The sequence below is a fragment of the Streptopelia decaocto genome (genome assembly GCF_964273445.1).
Source record: "Streptopelia decaocto genome assembly, chromosome: 26".
In the NCBI taxonomy this organism is placed as follows: domain Eukaryota; kingdom Metazoa; phylum Chordata; class Aves; order Columbiformes; family Columbidae; genus Streptopelia; species Streptopelia decaocto.
In genome coordinates, this window is record NC_138681.1 from 890,454 (window position 1) to 910,053 (window position 19,600).

Genomic DNA, 19,600 nt, shown 5'->3' on the forward strand with positions numbered 1-19,600 from the left:
AGCTGGCTGAGGTCATTGCTGGACTGCTCTCCACCATCTTTGCCAAGTCTTGGGAAACGGGAGAGGTGCCTGAAGACTGGAGGAAAGCAAATGTCACTCCAGTCTTCAAAAAGGGCAGAAGGAGGACCCGGGGAACTCTAGACTGGTCAGCCTCACCTCCATCCCTGGGAAACTGATGGAACGACTTCTCCTTGGTGCCATCTCAAGGCATATCAGGGATAAGAGGGTCATTAGGAGCGGTCAGTGTGGCTTCACCAAGGGGAAGTCGTGCTTGACCAACCTCATTGACTTTGATGAGGACATAACAAGATGGATGGATGATGGCAGAGCGGTGGACGTGATCTGCCTTGACTTGAGTAAGGCATTTGACACAGTCTGCACAGCATCCTCACAGCTGAACTGAGGGAGTGCGGGCTGGATGAGCGGGTAGTGAGGTGGAGTGTGAACTGGCTGGAGGGAAGAAGCCAGAGAGTCGTGGTCAATGGGGCAGAGTCCAGTTGAGGCCTGTATCCAGTGCAGTGCCTCGGGGGTCAGTACTGGGGCCTGTATTATTCAATATATTCATCAATGATTTGGATGAGGGAATAGAGTGACTGTCAGCAAGTTTGCTGATGACACCAAGCTGGGAGGAGTGGTGACACTGGAAGCTGTGCTGCCATCCAGAGACCTGGACAGGCTGGAGAGCTGGGCGGGGAGAAATGTAATGAAATAGAACAAGGGCAAGTGTAGAGTCTTGAATCTGGGCAGGAACAACCCCAGGTTCCGGTGTAAGTTGGGGAATGACCTGTTGGAGAGCAGCGTAGAGGAAAGGGACCTGGGGGTCCTGGGGACAGCAAGGGTGACCATGAGCCAGCACTGGGCCCTTGTGGCCAGGAAGCCAATGGGACCCGGGGTGGGTTAGAAGGGGGTGGTCAGTAGGTCAGAGAGGTTCTCCTGCCCCTCTGCTCTGCCCTGGGGAGACCACACCTGGAATATTGGGTCCAGTTGTGGCCCCTCAGTTCCAGCAGGACAGGGAACTGCTGGAGAGAGTCCAGTGCAGTGCAACAAAAATGTGGCTGTGGATTTGCTGTGCTTGTCTCTAGTGTCTGGGTTTCTGTATTTGAAGGAAGGAAAATTCCTTGACTTGGTACCGAGAGCACATGTGGCTGCCGTACCCAAACCTTTGTCTCTCACCTGCTGTACCCAGATTTAAGTTTTCATCGAGGAAGGGGATCTTCCAAACAAATAATCATAGAACGTCCCGAGCTGGAAGGGACCCACAGTGAAACAAGTTGGAACGCGCCTTTTTGCGCCATCTCCTCGTTTCTTTCTGAAACTGCTGAGTGCGGTATTGTGTAGTTCTTTTTATTGCCCTTGGTTATGTAGGAAAGTTTGCTGATGAAATCACAGCCACTAACTGCGGATTTGCAAAGGAAAAAGTAACCGAGCTAAAGAGGCGTTTTGTTTTCTTTCTGAACAGTCTGAGAATCTTTTCCGCAGGATCTGGGACATCAGTTTTTGTCTTAGTCTAATTATACAAAGTCTTCTGGAATAAATATTTTAGTTTTTAAAACACAAAATGGTATTGCGTAACCTAGACCTTTTGCACAGCTTTGCACCTGGCTGAAACCCACCATCCGAAAGGCAGAATAGTACGGAATAGATCTGGATATCTTGACTGAAACTGCTTGTGATCCCAGAAGATTTGGTTTAAACTGTGACATGCCATAGTCATCAGTGAAGCGGCTTGAAGTCCGTGCTTGTTTGCAGCCATAGAGGAGGAGTTAGACATAAAACACCTCCAAGATGTTGGGATTTGTTTCTTGGTTTTTGCTGTTTTTTCTGTGACAGAATTGTTAGTAGTCTTCACAAAGCTTCCCTGCCTTAAAATCCAACTTGATGCTTTCTCTGGGATAAAACTGCATTTCTTCAAGTCCAGCGGTGACAGAGGACGTTCTGTTCCATGGAACCACACAACCAAAGTACCGAATGTGCTGCAGGTAAGTCCAGCGTGCAGCACCAGGAGCAAAACGACAGCGAGAGACTAAATAACCTATTAATAGAGCTGCACGTGAACGTGGCCACGCCAGCCATTGAAGCTTTCAAGTGCTGTGGGCACCGAAAACCACTTTGGAGCGTATTTTGGACTTCAGATCTCTCCTTCCCATCTCACAGAGCGATTGTTTGTGCAACAGAAGATATTTCAGGAACGCGTGGCACCTCTTTATTCTGATACATCACGGCTCCTTGCCTCCCAGCCGGTGTTTTGTGAGGATGAGGGGTGGCTAATTTGGGGGGAACTTCCTAAAATGTGACGCTCCAGCATCGTTTCCATCAGCTCGCAGCTGCCACGGAACAGCCGGGCTCAGCGCCAAGCCGCTCTCCGGAGAACAGAGTCTTTTTCACGCCACGGCTTTCAAACCAGCCGCCGATGCGACGGGTGGGTTTTGTTCCGCGACCGCCGCAGGTTTGGAGCCACCCGAGCCCACCCAATGCTCGGGGCCACCCTCCCTCTAGAGAATTTTGATAGTGACGTTATCGCTGTTCTCATTACATCTTTTTTCACTTTCTGGAAACACATTTGGGCTTGTAGGGCAGTGATCGTAACAGTGAGTGAAACTGAGTTTTCAAGGATTTTCGTGTGGACCTAATAAAGAAACAGGCAGCGATGCACACATGGGCTGATCTGGTTTTACTCATTTTCAGATAACTTTCTTAAAAGTGCTTGTAGTTGGCGTGTGCCAGCACTGCTGCTGTGACTGGTGGCAGCGCATTGCTCGGCTCCTTCTCCCTGCCATGTGAGGTCTTCAAGTGCTGTCACCCTATAAATAGCTGGCCCAGTGTTAATGGGTTTTTAAAATAAACAGCAACAGTATTTTTGGATAATGTTTATCGTTGGGGGACAGATTAAATGGTTTATGTTTGAGGACTGGGAGTGAGCTTGGGTTTCCTTAACATCAGAAAAGCCTTGACGTGTCCACTGAAACACATTTGCTTGAAAATGAATAGGATCACGAAGCATGTGTTTATATACTTACCCCGTTATCAAAAGCGGGTATTAATCATCTCAACATAAAGAGATACTGTGTTACTCAGAGAGGGTCTTTGTGCTCTGTTCCTAAAGATTTTGTTTTTATGATTAACTTCTAGGACCCTTCAAAGTCGTACAAGAAAGCCGGAGAAGCTGCAACAGTTGAATTACGTGTGGAAGAAGGTATACAAGTAGAAACAAATCCTTTAGCTAAGAAAGTTCCCCCATTGCACTCTGAAATGACCGATTATATAAAGTCATCTCCTCCGACCCTTATCAGTAGCCATAATTCTGACTTAAAGGATAGAACACAAATTAACGGAGCGACAACTGTAACAGAAAAATTGGCTCAACTTATCGCAACTTGTCCCCCTTCAAAGTCTTCCAAAACAAAGCAGAAGAAGCCTGGAAACGGAACCGCGTCTGGTTTGCTGAAAGACTCTGGGAAGAAGCTGCCTGGAACCGTAACGGCAAGTGGGTTAGTTAATAAAGATTTGGTAAAGAAATTGCCGGGATCTGGTCTTGCAGTTGGTTTGGTGAATAAGGACTCAGGGAAGAAGCCGTTAGGGATCGGTAGCGCAGCCATATTGGTGAACAAGGACTCTGGGAAGAAGCCACAAGGAATCGGCCCGTTAATCGGCCTGGTTAACAAGGACTCCGGGAAGAGGCCGCCAGGGATCAGCAGCCCAACTGGGTTAGTTAACAAGGATTTGGGAAAGAAACAGCCGGTGACCAGCTCCGCGGTGGGATTAATCAGCAAAGATGTTGGGAGGAAACTTCTGGGCATCGGTGCTCCAGCGGGATTGACTAGTAAAGAGCCTGTCAAGAAGCCGGTGGGGATTGGCGCTCCAACAGGATTGATTAACAAGGATGCCGGGAAGAAATTGTTGGGAATAAGTAGTCCTACAGGACTGGTGAACAAGGACTCGGGGAGGAAGATGCTGGGAACTGGCAATCCGACAGTTCTGCCCAACAAAGACTCCGGAAGGAAAACACCAGCGATGGGCAGCCCAGCGGGACCAGTTAACAAGGACTGCGGGAGGAAGATGCCGGGAATGAGCAGTCCGGTGGGGCTGGTGAGCAAGGACTCTGGAAAGAAGCCGCCAGGAATGGGCAATCCGGTGGGTTTGGTTAACAAGGACTCTGGAGCTCTGAAAGCAGACGCTCTCCTGCCCTCCTCGGAGCCCTTTGACCTTCCTTGCAGTTCAGACCTCAGCAGCCTCGAAAGCCATGAGACTACAGATTTACTGAAGGAAAATACCACTAGCAAAACGTTTGAGAAGCATAGTATGAGACAGAGTAAAGAAAGCATCTTGGACAAATTTTCGATTCGGAAAGAAATTGCTGATGTAGGCAAGGAGATGTTCAGTGAAGGAATCTGCGTTCCACAGGATGCTTACTCAACCGGTGAGAAAGGGATTTACGAAACGTCGAAGCACGAAAAACAGCCTCCAGTATATTGCACTTCGCCAGACTTCAGAACAGGAGGCGCCTCAGACGTCTCGACGGCAAAGTCCCCGTTCAGTGCAGTGGGAGAGGGAAACCTCCCGTCGCCTTCCCCCACGGTGTCTGTTACCACCTTGAACAGGAGCCTCTCGGCGACGCTGGCGTCCAGCGCGTTGCATTTGAGTTCCACGGCGGATCTCCTAGAAGGCATCTCAGACCAGATTGGCAAAACTCAGTTTTCCTCTGGCAGTACGCTTCTCAATATTAACAGAACGTTGAACCACGCTCTGAGCACTGATTTTAAAGGTGCTGATAAAGATCTGAATGATTCGAAAGCTGCTTACGTAGAAACTTCAAGAACTAGTCCTTCTACAGGGAAAAAGCCGATTTTGGCAGCTGAAACAAACATCCATGCTACTGTCACCCCTTCAGTAGTTAGTTTTACGAGCTTGTTAAGCAGCAAGCAGTTCCTAAAGATCGATGCGATAGCTGCATCGGATAAATCCTGCCAAGGAGCAAAAAACCTGAGCGCTACTCAGCAATCCAAACCTCTAAAGAAAAGGAAAGGGAGGAAGCCACGGTGGACTAAGGTGGTGTCACGAACCGCCTGTCGACCTCCGAAAGGTCTAGAACTAGAAAGGTCAGAGCTTTTTAAAAATATTTCCTACAGTGCACTATCGAGCGGTAACTTGGAGCAGGCCAAATTCTTGAAAAACATAGGATCGTCTTCATTCGTGGAGCACGAATTTGTCAAGCATCAGTTGCCAAAGCTGAGCGAGAGCAGCGGACAGTCCCTGGCGCTGTTAGCCGAGGCTGACAAGCAAACTCCAAAGTTCTACAGCGCTCACAAACAACCCTCTGGTTTGTGTATGTCCGACGATTTCTTACCTGATATGTATAAACCCAAAAGGGGAAGACCAAAATCCAAGGAGATGCCGGAGCTCGAAGGTCCTCCCAAAAGAACTCTAAAGATCCCAGCGTCCAAAGTCTTTTCGATGCAGTCGAAAGAAGAGCAAGAACCTCCGATTTTGCAGCCTGAAGTAGAAATTCCCTCCCTAAAACAGAGCTTAGCAGGACAAGCTTTTCCCAAGAAGAGAGGGAGACCTAAAAGGCAGATCAGGTCATCCATTAAAATGAAGCCACCTATTCTTTCTGTGGCACCTTTCATTGGAACAGATAACTCGAGCAAGATGGAATCGGAGAGCGATCAGCACCGAGGCGGGGACTTTTTTGAGCGAAAGGACCAGCTCCGAGGGCCAGAAGAAGTGCAAAAACCTCCCATTTGCAGTATGACTGATTTGGAAGTAGACTCGGACAGAAAGGTCGCCAAGAGAAATAACGGACAGTTAATGAAAACAATTATCCGAAAAATAAATAAAATGAAGACCCTGAAGCGAAAGAAGCTTTTGAATCAGATTCTGTCTAGTACAGTGGAACCAAATAACAAAGGGAAAGTGCAATCGAAACTCCACAACACAGTGTCGACTCTTGCTGCCACGTTTGGTTCGAAATTAGGCCAGCAAATAAATGTCAGCAAGAAAGGAACCATTTATATAGGAAAAAGGAGAGGCAGGAAGCCTAAAGCTGTCCTGAACGGTATTTTAACCGGCAGCTCCGCCGGTCTGACAGTTCTTGAGAAGTCGGCTCAACAAATCCCGGGTACGTCACTAGGACAAGTTCTTCCCCATCTGCTGCCTTCACCGACGACTAACTCCGAGATTCTTCCGTCCCCGGTTTGCTCGCAGGCGTCCGCGGTGAGCGGGGGCCAGAGCCCCGCGGGCAGCGACGCGGGCTTCATCGAGCCCAGCTCGGTGCCGTACTTACACATCCACTCCCGGCAAGGGAGCGTCGTCCAGACCCTCGCCATGAAAAAAGCCGCCAAGGGAAGGAGGAGATTATCTCCCCCAACGCTGCTGCCAAACTCTCCTTCTCACCTGAGCGAGCTGACGTCGCTCAAAGAGGCCACTCCGTCCCCGGTGAGCGAGTCCCACAGCGACGAGACCATTCCCAGCGACAGCGGGATAGGAACGGACAACAACAGCACTTCGGATCGAGCCGAGAAATTCTGCGGGCAGAAGAAGAAAAGGCATTCGTTCGATCACGTTTCCCTCATCCCGCCCGAAACTTCCACCGTGCTGAGTAACCTGAAAGAAAAGCATAAACACAAGTGCAAGCGCCGCAGTCACGATTACCTCAGTTATGACAAGATGAAGAGGCAGAAGCGAAAAAGGAAAAAGAAGTACCCTCAGCTTCGAGGCAGGCAGGACCCGGATTTCCTCGCCGAATTAGAAGAATTAATAAGTCGATTAAGCGAAATCCGAATAACCCACAGAAGCCACCACTTCATCCCGCGAGATTTACTGCCTACCATTTTCAGGATAAATTTCAACAGCTTCTACACTCATCCTACTTTTCCTTTAGATCCTTTGCACTACATTAGGAAACCTGATTTAAAGAAAAAGAGGGGCAGGCCTCCCAAAATGCGCGAGGCGATGGCAGAAATGCCGTTCATGCACAGCCTGAGCTTTCCTCTCTCCAGCACCGGGTTCTACCCCTCGTACGGCATGCCTTACTCTCCCTCTCCCCTCGCAGCCGCTCCCATCGGCTTAGGCTATTACGGAAGGTACCCCCCGACTCTTTATCCTCCTCCACCCTCTCCTTCTTTTACTACCCCCCTCCCACCACCTTCCTACATGCACACGGGCCACTTGCTTCTCAACCCCACCAAATACCACAAGAAGAAGCATAAACTTTTACGCCAGGAGGCTTTTCTCACGACGAGCCGGACTCCGCTCTTGTCCATGAGCACGTACCCCAGCGTTCCGCCCGAAATGGCTTACGGTTGGATGCTGGAACACAAGCACAGGCATCGCCATAAACACCGCGAGCACCGTTCTTCGGAACAGCCGCAGGTTTCCATGGACACTCTGGCGGCGAATGGCTCCTCTAGAACGGTTCTGGAGTCCTTGAAGCGCTACAGGTTTGGGAAGGAGGCCGGGGAGAGGTACAAACATAAGGACAAACACAGATGTCACATGTCGTGTCCACACCTGTCGCCTTCCAAGGGTTTGCTAAGCAGAGACGAACAGTGGGTACGGAGGGAGCCTTCGGAGTCTAATTCCTTAGCGCTGGGGCTGCAGACGCCGCTCCAGATTGACTGTTCGGACAATTCCCCGGCTCTGTCCCTGGGGGGGTTCACTCCGAGCTCCGAGCCGCCCAGCAGCGACGAGCACACCAACCTTTTCACAAGTGCAATAGGCAGCTGCAGAGTCGCAAACTCCACGGGCGCCAACGGCCGGAAAAAATTAACGGACAGCCCGGGACTCTTCAGCACGCAAGACAACGCGTTAAACCGCCCCCTCAGAAAGGAGCCCTTGCCCTCTAGCGACAAGGCGCTGCAGCCGCTGGCAGGTAAGGGAGCTCTCGCCGCGCGCGCTTTCCCGCGACTCTCGCTGCTTTACGTTGTACAGATGTGCTAGAAACGGAGGGCAGGTGTCGCTTTGGCTCTGGGAACCCTTCCAGGTTGGATTTTGGTGAATTGTGGTTGAATTTTTGCGCGGGAGCGTCTCTGTTCTGTTAAAGCAACTTTCGTGTAGCGTTTGGGACAGATTCACAGTGTCTCCTTGTTAAAGGACCCCTTCCCACCATCACTTTCTTGCTCTGTTATAAAGATACACTAAGGATGCTTGCTTAGGAAAAGGTCTTTTCCCGTACCATTTTTCCTGGAGAAATGAGTTAAAATTTCTCTTTGTTTCTCTGTTTCAAAGCTCGGTTGCTTGCGTTTAGACCAGCTGCTAACATTGCCATTGAAGAAAATGCTTCCTTTCTCCTTTCTAACTCTGTTGTAGTTATTTTGATAACCTCTACTGCCATAAAACTTTTGCTCCCTGACTCGAGGCCGCTCGCGACACCTCCGAGCAGTCACTGAGTGCTGCTGGGGACGCCCGAGAGCAAAACCTGCGATGCCGGGTTATTCAGAGCTGGGAAACGCGTCTTACCCTCCAGCAAAACCCAGGCAGAGCTGCACAGAAAATCACGACGATGCTGCCGGGGGGTTGGGAAGAGCCCTCTGCTCTGAAATGTATCTAACGTGAGGTTTAGGACTTGAAGACATTGTGGTACAAATCGCTTTCCCTACTGGCTTCAGTGGCGCTTCGTGCTGCACTTCGTTATTCCAGGTGTTTGCGGGAATGATTTTCACATTTATCCGCTTCTTTAATTGCCGTGGGCACGTTAGGGAAACCGTGTCACACAAGACGAACCTGCGAAAGCCCAAGAGCGGCTCGTGCTCCTTCTGTTGCTGGATAAAGAAGCCTGAGAGCTTCTCCTCCCCCTCCAGAACCTGCCCACGCTCTCCCTTCACGTTCAAATCATTTCTCCAAAAACACTCGTGACTAAGATTTCACAGAGCAAACCACCCAGTAGTGAATAACACGAATAATTAATAAAGTGCATTCCTTACTCTCATCTTCCCCCTTGTGATGCTCCCATTGCGGTGCCTCCTGCCGCCTCCCTGCTCCGTACCAAAGGGTTTTTCCTCTGCGTTTTCTTTTGGCGTTTGGAGGTTTTACATTTTGCTGCTTTATTATAAGGGCAGTTGGAAGCGACTGGTTTGTTTTTACATGTTCATATTACTTCGCGGTATTTCATATTAGTAAAAGTCCTCGGGGCGGGGGGACATGGCAATAAATGCACGGGATTGCTCCTCCTCCAGCCGCGCAAGAGGAGTTCCAAGGGTTCCGTTTGCATGGTGCGTTCTGGTTTTAACTGCAGAGCTGGATTGTGACTCTGAAACCATTACCAGGAAAGACTTGGATGTGTTTGTGCACTTCAGAAAACAGTGCAGGTGGAGAAGAAAACTTGGGGTGCATTAAAGATCGTTTCTGTATGAAACCAAATCCAATTGAGGTGCATCCTCGAGGAAACGCTGAATCGGAGCAGTTGAAACGAGTAGTCAAAGACCAACTTTTAAAAATGGTTCTGCGTGATCCAGAAGGGATATTCCTGATATTTTATTTCAGAAGTATCCCCTATGGAATGTTTTGTCTCTGAGATGTTTGTAGAACGCTGTCACCTGTTCCTCTGCCGTCCCAGCGGCCTTTAGTGAACTTCTACAGCTTCACACTGCGCGTTGTTTCCAACAACCGATGGCTTAGCAGGAGCTGCTCACAGTTCCTGGAAGGAAAGGGAAGAAAAACCAACATCAGCCGTTCCGAGGGGATCGGAGCCATGGAAAAGTCTCTCCAGCCTTCGTTCCACCTACAACTCCAAGGAGCAGTTGGAGGCGCACGGTCACGATCTGGTGCCACAGCTGCAGCCCGGCCTTGCTCTCCGTTGCAGGGCCAGGCGCTCTGTTGCAGCACTGCTCTCTCCGTTGCAGCACTGCATGCCCCATTGCAGCACCACACCCGCCGTTGCAGCATCGTGCTCTCCGTTGCAGCACTGCGCTCTCCGTTGCATCACCATGCACCCTTTTGCATCGCCACGTCCTCCGTTGCAGCACCGTGCATTCTGTTGCATCGCCACACGCTCCATTGCAGCACCGTGCACCCTGTTGCAGTGCCACACGCTCCATTGCAGCACCGTGCTCTGTTGCAGCCTCACTCTTCTCAGCCCTTCTCCCCGTTAACCGGGCCGTTCCCGCCCCGCTCTCCCCGTTAACCGGGGCCGTTCCCGCCCCGCTCTCCCCGTTAACCGGGCCGTTCCCGCCCCGCTCTCCCCGTTAACCGGGGCCGTTCCCGCCCCGCTCTCCCCGTTAACCGGGCCGTTCCCGCCCCGCTCTCCCCGTTAACCGGGGCCGTTCCCGCCCCGCTCTCCCCGTTAACCGGGCCGTTCCCGCCCCGCTCTCCCCGTTAACCGGGGCCGTTCCCGCATCCGCTGCGCGCGGGGACGCGAAACAAACGACGCTTGGGCGCCCGGGGCAGCGGCGCCCCCTGGCGGCCGCTCCGCGCCACTGCCGCTGACTCTGCGCTGTTCAACACCCTGCAGCCCTTTTGGGGAGAAATCACCCCAAATCTCCCACCTCAGCCTCCCCTGGCGCAACTTGAGGCCGTTTCCGTTCATCCTGATGCTCGTTTCTTGGGAGCAGAGCCCAACCCCCCTGGCTCCAGCCGTTTCAACCTGTGCGTTGGAGGAACAGAAGCCCCTTTGAAGAGCCCCCAGCACGATGCCATGCGGAAAAATCCGAAAATCTTCACCAGGAATGGGATTTGCGACTTGAGCCAACGTCCAGCAGCCTCAGGATTGTGCCCTCGTTGAGAAATAATGGAAAATAAACCCATCGACCTGCCTTGTCGAGTAGTTAGAATATTTGGAAAAGTGATATTATTTCTTCTATCAATCAAATGTAGCTTAGGTTTTACACCGTGAGATAATAGTATCCATGATTTAAAAGAAAGTGCAAATTTTGAGGCAAGACAGCATCTCAAAGGAGATTTTCCTCAAGATTTCTAGGAAATCACTTGGATTCTCCCATCGTCTTGTACCTCAGCGTCTCTATTGACACAAAAGCCTGTTTGCGTGGGCACTAATTTGCGGCCTTGATGTCGAGCGGAACTTCATCAACCTGCCGTCTCGTTTCTCCGGAGTCAGTGGAGGAGGATCAGAACTGACGGTGCAGCGCCGAGCAAACTTATCACACGCAACACCTGGAAACTCCTCTCGCTATCGGCAAATGCGGCTTTGCCAGTTTTGCCACTTCACATTTCAATGGTTGTGAGATTCCTAGAGCTTCTGGAAGCGGTTTTGAGCGCAAGCAGCACTAAGTGTGGTCGCCGCTGCTGGATGTCATCTGTGATAAGCCAATATCTAATGATTTTTGGTAACAGCGAGCGCTGTGCTGCTGAATACCCAGCGAAACATGTTCTGCAGGCACCTAAAATCCAGTAATGTCTGTTTGTAGATAATAATCTGTCGTTTGTTTACACCCTGGAATTTTGATGTATTTGCCATGGCCGACCGAAACCAAAATACTATTTTTTGTTATTGTGACAAGATCCGTTGTCTCTCTGTTTTGGGGGGTTTTTACTTATTTTGAGCCATGTCCTCCCTGTGTTTCTACCCTCTGCTGGTCCATTTCCATCCTTCTCCACCGTAGTAAGTGTTCCTAAAGCTAAACCAGAGTCACCTCAGTTCGACTGTTGATTATGTTGGCGCTGCTGGACTGAAATAATTGTTGGTTTTTGTGCTTTGCAGGCGCTTTGCCGACGCAGGACAAACCTCCCCAGCGACAGCCAGAGAGCACAAGCTGCAGCCCTTCCCGGAAGAGATCGACGTCCGAGAGCGCGTCTTCCACAGGCGAGTGGCATCTGGATACTGGCTTCTGTTCAGAACCGCTTTCCCGGGGCCCGCACTACTGCAGGCAGCAGACACGGAGCTTTTTCCCTTATATTTCAGGGTGCAAATGCCACAAATTGGGCTGTAGAACAGGGCATCTTGAGCTGGTGCTTGTAGAAGCAGCCATTTCTGCAGCAGAACGGAGTTTGGTTCCTCGCCGAGTTGAACTAGTCTTTGTGAAGCTTAATGCTTTAATGCTAGCAAGACCCTCAACACTACAGTTCATCAATTAATTAGATTAATAAATTAATTCCTCCAAGCTTGACTTACCTACTCAAAAAAGTCCATAACATTGACCAATTTTGCATCATTAGGTCCCTTTCCCATTAGAACTTGTTCTAGAAATTGGCGTTGTTGAATGTTCAGGGCAGTTCTAAGATACCAAATGCTGTCGGTATATCCAACTGTGATGTTTTAATTCCAACTTGCTTTGATTATTTGACCGCGTCTCGAGCCCCTTTCACTCTAAACGTGTGTGTTTGTTGCAGGGGCCGGAGCCCCGACGCGGGGAGCGCGGCTGGCGAGCGGCGCCGACGACCCCGTGGACGGTTTGTTGCAGCGCATGGCGCAGCACGACCCCCAGAGCGCTCTGGACAAAACCTTAGAAGCCGTCATGGCCAACGTGGCCGTTGCACCCTCAGCCAGTCCTGCTCGAAACCACAACCGGGAGCGGGCGCTGGGCAAGCAGGACGGGCTGGGAGCCCCGGCCCTTCCCGGCAGCGACAGCAACATCTCGCTGCTGGCGGACAGGCTCCCGGACACCTACTCCCCGCATCACCTCAAGAGGAGCGTGGTGGAAGCCATGCAGCGCCAAGCGCGCAAAATGTGCAATTACAACAAGATCCTGGCGACAAAAAAAAATCTCGACCACGTCAATAAAATCCTGAAAGCCAAAAAACTGCAAAGGCAGGCGCGGACTGGGAATAATTTTGTGAAGCGCAGGCCGGGGAGGCCCCGCAAATACCCGCTGCAGGCGGTGGTTTCCATGCAGGCGTTCCAGGCGGCCCGGCTGGTCAGCCAGGAGTTGGAGAAACGAGACGAGAGCAGCAGCCCCTTGCACCTGGGACCCGACACCATCACGGACGTGATCGAAGCCGTCGTGCAGAGCGTCAACTTGAACCCGGATCACCGCAAGGGCTGGAAGAGGAAGAGGTGGCTCGCGGAGGAACAGGCCAGGAAGCGGCAAAAGTCGTTAGCGGAAGACGAGCAGGAGAGCAATAAGAGGTAATTAATTCCCTTAGTTTCAGCAAGCTGTGAATTAATCCTGCTCTTCGGAGCGCTGCTCATGGTGTGTTTTTATTTAGGGTTTCAGTTCAGAGGGAACCAGCGTCTGAGTTTTAAGGATCCTTAGGGTCTTAGGCTCCTGAACACACCCCAAAATGTGTGGAGTCGGGTCACCTCAAACAGTCGGGTTTGTGCTTGTGTCTCAAGCAAGTTTGATGACTTTGTGAAGAATATTGAGTTGGTAACAGGTTTGCTGATGAAATATCCTGGAGAAAATGGTTCCTTCATCACATGCAGAACAAGGAGCTGTAAGAGCTCCGTGCACCGCAGGAATGAGCGTGACTCATGTGCATTCCTAATACGCACAAGCAGCACAGTGTGGGGTGAGATGAGTTGATACACAGCAGATAAAGAGAAAGACCAAAGCAGCGGGGAGGTAAGAGCGGAGCTAAGAGTGCAGGCCCTGCCTAGGAAAAACCACCCCAGAAATGCGTCTCTGCTCCAGTCGTCATGTTCTGATCTCCAGCGTCTTCGATACAAACAGATCAAATCCTTCCAGAAATCCCCTTGCGTGTGTTTGCAGAACAGTTCTGAAGAATACCCACCTGTTTATGTTTGTAATACAGGCACTTAGATTCGCAGAATTGCTGGAACCACATGTTCAAGGGGTGTGTTATGTGGCTGAGAAATGGTTCACCACATCCTATTTTTAGAGCACAAAAACCGATAGCAGAAGCCACCTTCTGAATTACTCAGCTGAGGCTCCGCGGGATAAACACGAGCAGTACAAATAACATTCTTTTGGTAGTAACAACAGCGCTATAAAAGGATCCTCCGTTTTTTACAATGATGCGTTGCCACCGCTTGGTCGTGATCGTTGAATTGCATTTTGTTAAATAGCTGAGACTTCAGTCATTCAGCAACACGGGTGTTTTCTCCCTGCTGACCGTATTCCAGAGAGAAATAAAGAAATATGATCCAAAACCCTCCTTTTCTTGCAGTTTCTCTGAGGCAGCAGCGGAACCTCCCAGTCCACACGACGCCCTTGGGAAACCGCCCGAAGCTGAGACCGCGGAGCAGCCTCTGCCGCCTGTGACCCAGCGGGAGAAGAAGGCCCCGCGGCCCCCAAAAAAGAAGTACCAGAAGGCCGGGCTCTATTCCGACGTCTACAAAACAGCCGAGTAAGTAAGAAATACCCCCAAAAACCAATATCCCAGTGGAAACCGTCAGCTTGTAACTAGAGCCACAAAGAGGAGCTGAAATAAAACCAGCAACTCAGGTCAGGCCTGTGGGAAATTTACAATATGATCTGACAAATCGAAATCAGCAGAACAATCCTCACTTTTTGATGATGAAGTTTACTGCTGATTTAACTCGCTGTTCCAGCCTTCAATATAATTGTCATCGGTATATTGAATATTTCCAAGTCTTCCGGAGCGCTGCGGTGCATCCGTGCCTGGATTAAACCAGACAATGCAGTTTTGCAAACGGCACGTGTTCCTTCATGTGATTTTTCTCTTTCCTGTGTCGTCCGCAGCCCCAAGAGCCGCCTCATCCAGCTGAAGAAGGAAAAGCTGGAGTACACGCCTGGGGAGCACGAGCACGGCCTGTTCCCGGCCCCCATTCACGTCGGTGGGTCCTTCACCTGTGCTTCGGTGACACGGAAATACTGTTTGCGCTTCGCTCTCTCCCTTTTTTCTCTTCTTCCTTTTATGTTACCACCTGGCCAGGTCACTCGTGTCTTTCAGCACGTGAACGTTACCAAACCTCACACTCAGCTGTGGGTTTTGGTGCAAAAGTTTGACTACGTGAACTTTCTTCTCATTTCTTGTTCACCGTAAGAAAATATCAGTGTAGTTTAAAACTACTGTAAGTTAAACGCAGTACAATAGTCTCCTTTTCAAACCGATACTGCAGTAGAATAGCCAGGGATGGTTATGGCTGCTCGTTTAACCTCAAAAGCAAAGCCAGCAGCAATGCATTCCCCATGCGCTCTGTGGTGTCTGTCGTGGAGCTCGTGTCACTGCCCAGCACAAACCACGACTGACTGATTTTGCAGGTCTTTGTTTCAGCTTTTAAACTCTGTGATGACTTTTTTGGGTTTTTTCCTTCAAGTACCATCGTGCCAAAAGAATCTGGGAAATTCCACCTTGTTCCATATCAATATTTGTCCCATCAAACGCAAACGGTCGGTTGGTTTGTCTTCCTTAGGGGAATTTTCTGCCCGGTGCACAAGTTTGACTTTGCAGAGGCCGTAGCAGGTGGAGAGGTGGAACTGCCTGAAGCGGTGACCGCAGGGAACACGCTTCACAGCTGGAGCTCTTCGTGGAAATCCTCGGAAATGGGGCCTCGCTTGGTTCCTTTCTGAGTTGGGCCATATAACCGTGATGTGACCCAAGCGCCTGGCGGGACGCTCGGTTTCCAGCGCCACAGTCGCAGAGCCCCGACCTCGCTTTTCGTTATTGTAGCGGCCACGAATGAGCTCCTGCAATGAAGATAAAGCTTCGGTTACTCCATTTAACCACAGAAATTTAGGGCTCCGCACCAGTGCCGACTTGTCGAGGGCTGGAGGGACCTGAAAGGGCCTTTTGTTTCGCCGCTGAGGTCATAGGAGTGAAAGCAAATCCCCCAGATTTAGCTCTTTCCTGGAACCTGCTACGGAGAAATAAAGCATTGAAAATGCAAAGTGATTTAGGAGTGAATTGGAAGGAAACCATTCCAGTTTTCCTTTTCCAGCGGTGAGGGCAAGCGTGTGAATTTACTGAAACCCCAAATGTAAAGGCGCTCGGTAACGTTTAGAAAAACAGGGAGAATTGGCCGTGGGGCTGACGCCTCGTCCTTGGTCACTGCTCGCTGCGATCTCGTGACAACAGAACCGCTAAGAGCGGGTTTTAATCTGCTCGAGCTAACCTAGCGCTTGGTCTTGTCTTAACAACGTGTGGAATGGGGCGGTTTTCTTCTTCTGGAGGAGTGATGGTAGATTTTAGAATAGAATAAATCTGCACTGAAAGCAGTAACTCCTGCGTAAGACGAGTTTCACTTATTGCTGAACATACCGGTGACCTGCAAGCCTTCCTGAAAGGTTTAGAAATGCGTTTGCCAAGTCTGAATTAAGTCTCGTTTGGTAAAGGCTGTAGGAAGAGGCTTGGGTACTATTTTCCAGACTAATTCAGTTTCTTCGAGTGCATTGTTCTGACTGAGCACCTTGCACGGCACACACGTGCTGGTTCGGGGTGTTTTTAAGGTGTATGCATTCTCTGTGCTCGCACCAACACACAAAATGCTCTGGGAGTGTTCTGCTCCTCTCCTTTGTGACTTCGAGCCGTCGAGAGGCCCTTTGGCCTCTTGGGATCTACAAACAGGAGCATGTGCGACTCACAAACCTTTTCTTTTGCAGGAAAGTATCTCAGACAGAAGCGAATCGACTTCCAGCTGCCTTACGACATCCTCTGGCAGTGGAAACACAACCAGGTACGAGCGGGAGCGTCACCGCGTGCCCAGGTTCTGATCAGAGATCTTAGAAAACAGCGGGATTCTTACATGAGAACTGTTGCTACATCCTGTATTTTGATGAATATTCTTGTTGCTGCCGCTGTACAAGGCAAAAAAGGGTTTGCATCTGTACTTAATGGGAGTCGTTTCCATTACTCCATCTCTTGCAAAGTAGCGACCCCGCGGGTTCCCGCGGAACGAGCGGCGCTGATGTGCCCGCAGACTTTTATTTTGGTGCCGCGCTCCCCACCGAGCCGCGCGGAGCCGCCCGGGGGGATTGGGATGTTCTGCCAGCAGGCTGAGAAATTTCGGGCCCTATTTTTCTTGGCCCGGCCCCAGCCGAGTGGAATTTATTTGTCACTCGCGAGCTGAAATTTTCCTGCCGAGGAAAAGAGAGAAGCCGTCGAGCGGCTGCCTTCTCTTTCAAGGGCTTTAAATATGCGCAAACCTAAAAATAGGAAGGGTCTTTTATTATTATTTTGTTTTTATTCCTGAGAAGTTTCCACTAAGCCATTTAACAAAGGATCTAAGGCTGGAGGGGGAATGTGTCCCCAGCTTTCAGCCATGGAACCTCAGCAAGGCAAATTCCCAAGCAGTTGTGGCTCCGACTTCTCTTTGTAATTCAAAGATAACTCTACATTTCTGTGGCCCCTACCTGGAGTCACAGCTCTGTTCAGCACCTTAATGTTTCTTTTCCGCTGAATTTGAAGTGTCAGCGTATGGGAATTCCACCAAAAATGCTTTAGATTGAAATAGTTCTTCTTTTCAATATGGCAAAGAACATGGTTGTTCGGAATGGTCTGTCCTCATGGGGTCTGTTATCTGGATCAGGTAGTGTGGGGAAAATAAACAATATATTAGAAAAACTGTGTAGTTAACTCATTAAGCCCAAGTTCTACTGTTTGCTGATGTCTGAGCCTAAAGAAGAGAATTCAGACCCATTTTCTAGTAGCGACTACAAAACCATTCCGTAGTTACCGAACGTTTCCCTGAGTCCTGTGAGGAGCAGCTGCTCATGCGATGTAGTAACATTTTCTTTCTCTTCCTTTTAGTTGTATAAAAAGCCAGATGTTCCGCTTTACAAAAAAATCCGTTCTAGTAAGTAAAATCTTATTAGTAAAACATGTTAGCAGTGGAGTTTTCACGCTCCCCCCCTTTCTGCCGTGCTCCTTGTCTTACCAAAGACACTCCCCCCGCTTTCTTTGCTCCATCTCATTCACATTAATATATTGTAGCTAATCAGTTCTGTTTTTGCACCTGGCAAGAATTCTTTTCCCTGTTTGGGTTTGGTCTTTGTGTGTTTCTCCTCCAGATGTCTACGTGGATGTCAAACCCCTTTCCGGCTACGAGGCCACTACCTGCAATTGTAAGAAGCCCGATGAGGAGAGCGGGAAGGGCTGCGTGGAGGATTGTCTGAACAGGTGAGAACCAGCTCCACAATTCCAGCATCATCGGTCCCTTTCCCCTGCGCTGCTCTCTAACAGGTCATTCCCCAACTTACACTGAACCTGGGGTTGTTCCTGCCCAGATTCAAGACTCTACACTTGCCCTTGTTCTATTTCATTCAATTTTTCCCCTCCCAGCTCTCCTCTTCCACTTGAGCACACCCAGCAGTTCCTGTTTAACCACGCAGGTCTCCTGGCTCCCTTCCTTGACTTCCTACGTGTCGGGATGCTCTGATCTTGTATGATGGATCTACATTTCCTTGTATCATCGATAGAAATTTCCCTGTATCATAGATCTAAATTTCCTTGTATGATCTAAATTCCCTCACATCATAGATCTAAATTTCCTCGTCTCACAGATCTCAACCAGTGCCGCTCACCTTCCTTTGACTCCCTCGTCGATTTTCTTTAACTCTTACCCTTCTGAATTCGTTTTGAGGATGATCTTTGCGGAGTGCTCCCCCAACACGTGCCCGTGCGGCGAGCAGTGCTGCAACCAGCGCATCCAGCGGCATGAGTGGGTGCAGTGCCTGGAGCGGTTCCGCGCCGAGGAGAAGGGCTGGGGCATCCGCACCAAGGAGCCCCTCAGAGCCGGCCAGTTCATCATCGAGTACCTGGGGGAAGTCGTTAGCGAGCAGGAATTCAGGTAGAGATACTTCTTGGGGATTTGTTATCACTGCTGGGAAATCCAGGGGGAAAAATGAATGTTTTGGGGGTCACAAGCGCCAGAAGGCTCAGAATTCAGGTTTTCTGATGAGCCGTGGGTTTGGAACGCGTCGTCTGCCACGTCTGCTCTGTCAGTGACACGAAGGAGGGGAATTTTGACATGGTTTGGTGCAGAATTTGAACCGCACAGGGCAGAAGGGGCCGGAGGGAAAGGAGCACAAGTGGAGCATTAATCAGTGAAAAAAGAGATTATCTTGTGAAGTGCGTGGCACCATCAGATAACAGATTTTTGGAGGGCCGTGTGCTGCTTGTGCAGCTCCAGCAGACGACAAACGCGTTCTTCTCATACACAGCTAACTGCGAACGCAGCCGACTCTTGTTACTCGTGCTAAAGAGGCAGCTCTAATCCGTAAATACATCTATACAGCTCCAGAAATCGTGTCCGGCCCAACTCATGGAAGAGCGAAGCTGTTGTTGTCCACATTGTTGTCCACATGCATACACAGACACCCCGAAGAATGGGTTCTTGCATTTTCTCTTCCATGCACAGGTTGTCACCATGAAATGTGCACAGATAACCTGCAGGCCCTCAGCGAGCAGGTTTCTAAACTCTAACCAAGCTCTGTCAGTGGCCTTGGCTTGTACATAATCATGGTTTTCCTCCATCTCTAGGGGTACAGTTCTATAAAATATAAACCATTAGAATCGTTTCTCCATCAAAACCCCTCTTTGGGAATTCTTCAATCCCAAATCCCGTTCCTGTGTTGCTTCACAGGAACCGGATGATCGAGCAGTATCACAACCACAGCGACCACTACTGCCTGAATTTGGACAGCGGGATGGTGATCGACAGCTACCGCATGGGCAACGAGGCTCGCTTCATCAACCACAGCTGCAACCCCAACTGCGAGATGCAGAAATGGTAAGAGAAACATGTCCTGCGTGCGGGAAGACTCTACAATCTAATTACCCAGATCGTCTG

The 19,600-nt window shown here is 50.1% G+C and overlaps 1 protein-coding gene across 4 annotated transcripts in view; it reads left to right on the forward strand.

The window, feature by feature from the left end:
- ASH1L (ASH1 like histone lysine methyltransferase) overlaps nucleotides 1-19,600 on the forward strand; it is a 34,816-nt gene that overhangs the window by 6,100 nt on the left and 9,116 nt on the right. For 3 of the 4 annotated variants that reach the window (XM_082073046.1, XM_082073044.1, XM_082073045.1), the window contains exons 3-12: nucleotides 3,130-7,867; nucleotides 11,651-11,752; nucleotides 12,280-13,015; nucleotides 14,017-14,196; nucleotides 14,553-14,647; nucleotides 16,413-16,486; nucleotides 17,560-17,605; nucleotides 17,820-17,928; nucleotides 18,392-18,598; nucleotides 19,394-19,540. In XM_082073046.1, the coding sequence (XP_081929172.1) occupies nucleotides 3,130-7,867; nucleotides 11,651-11,752; nucleotides 12,280-13,015; nucleotides 14,017-14,196; nucleotides 14,553-14,647; nucleotides 16,413-16,486; nucleotides 17,560-17,605; nucleotides 17,820-17,928; nucleotides 18,392-18,598; nucleotides 19,394-19,540 (6,434 nt within the window). The remainder of the gene's footprint in view (nucleotides 1-3,129; nucleotides 7,868-11,650; nucleotides 11,753-12,279; nucleotides 13,016-14,016; nucleotides 14,197-14,552; nucleotides 14,648-16,412; nucleotides 16,487-17,559; nucleotides 17,606-17,819; nucleotides 17,929-18,391; nucleotides 18,599-19,393; nucleotides 19,541-19,600) is intronic. The other variant, XM_082073047.1, reaches the window with a different exon arrangement.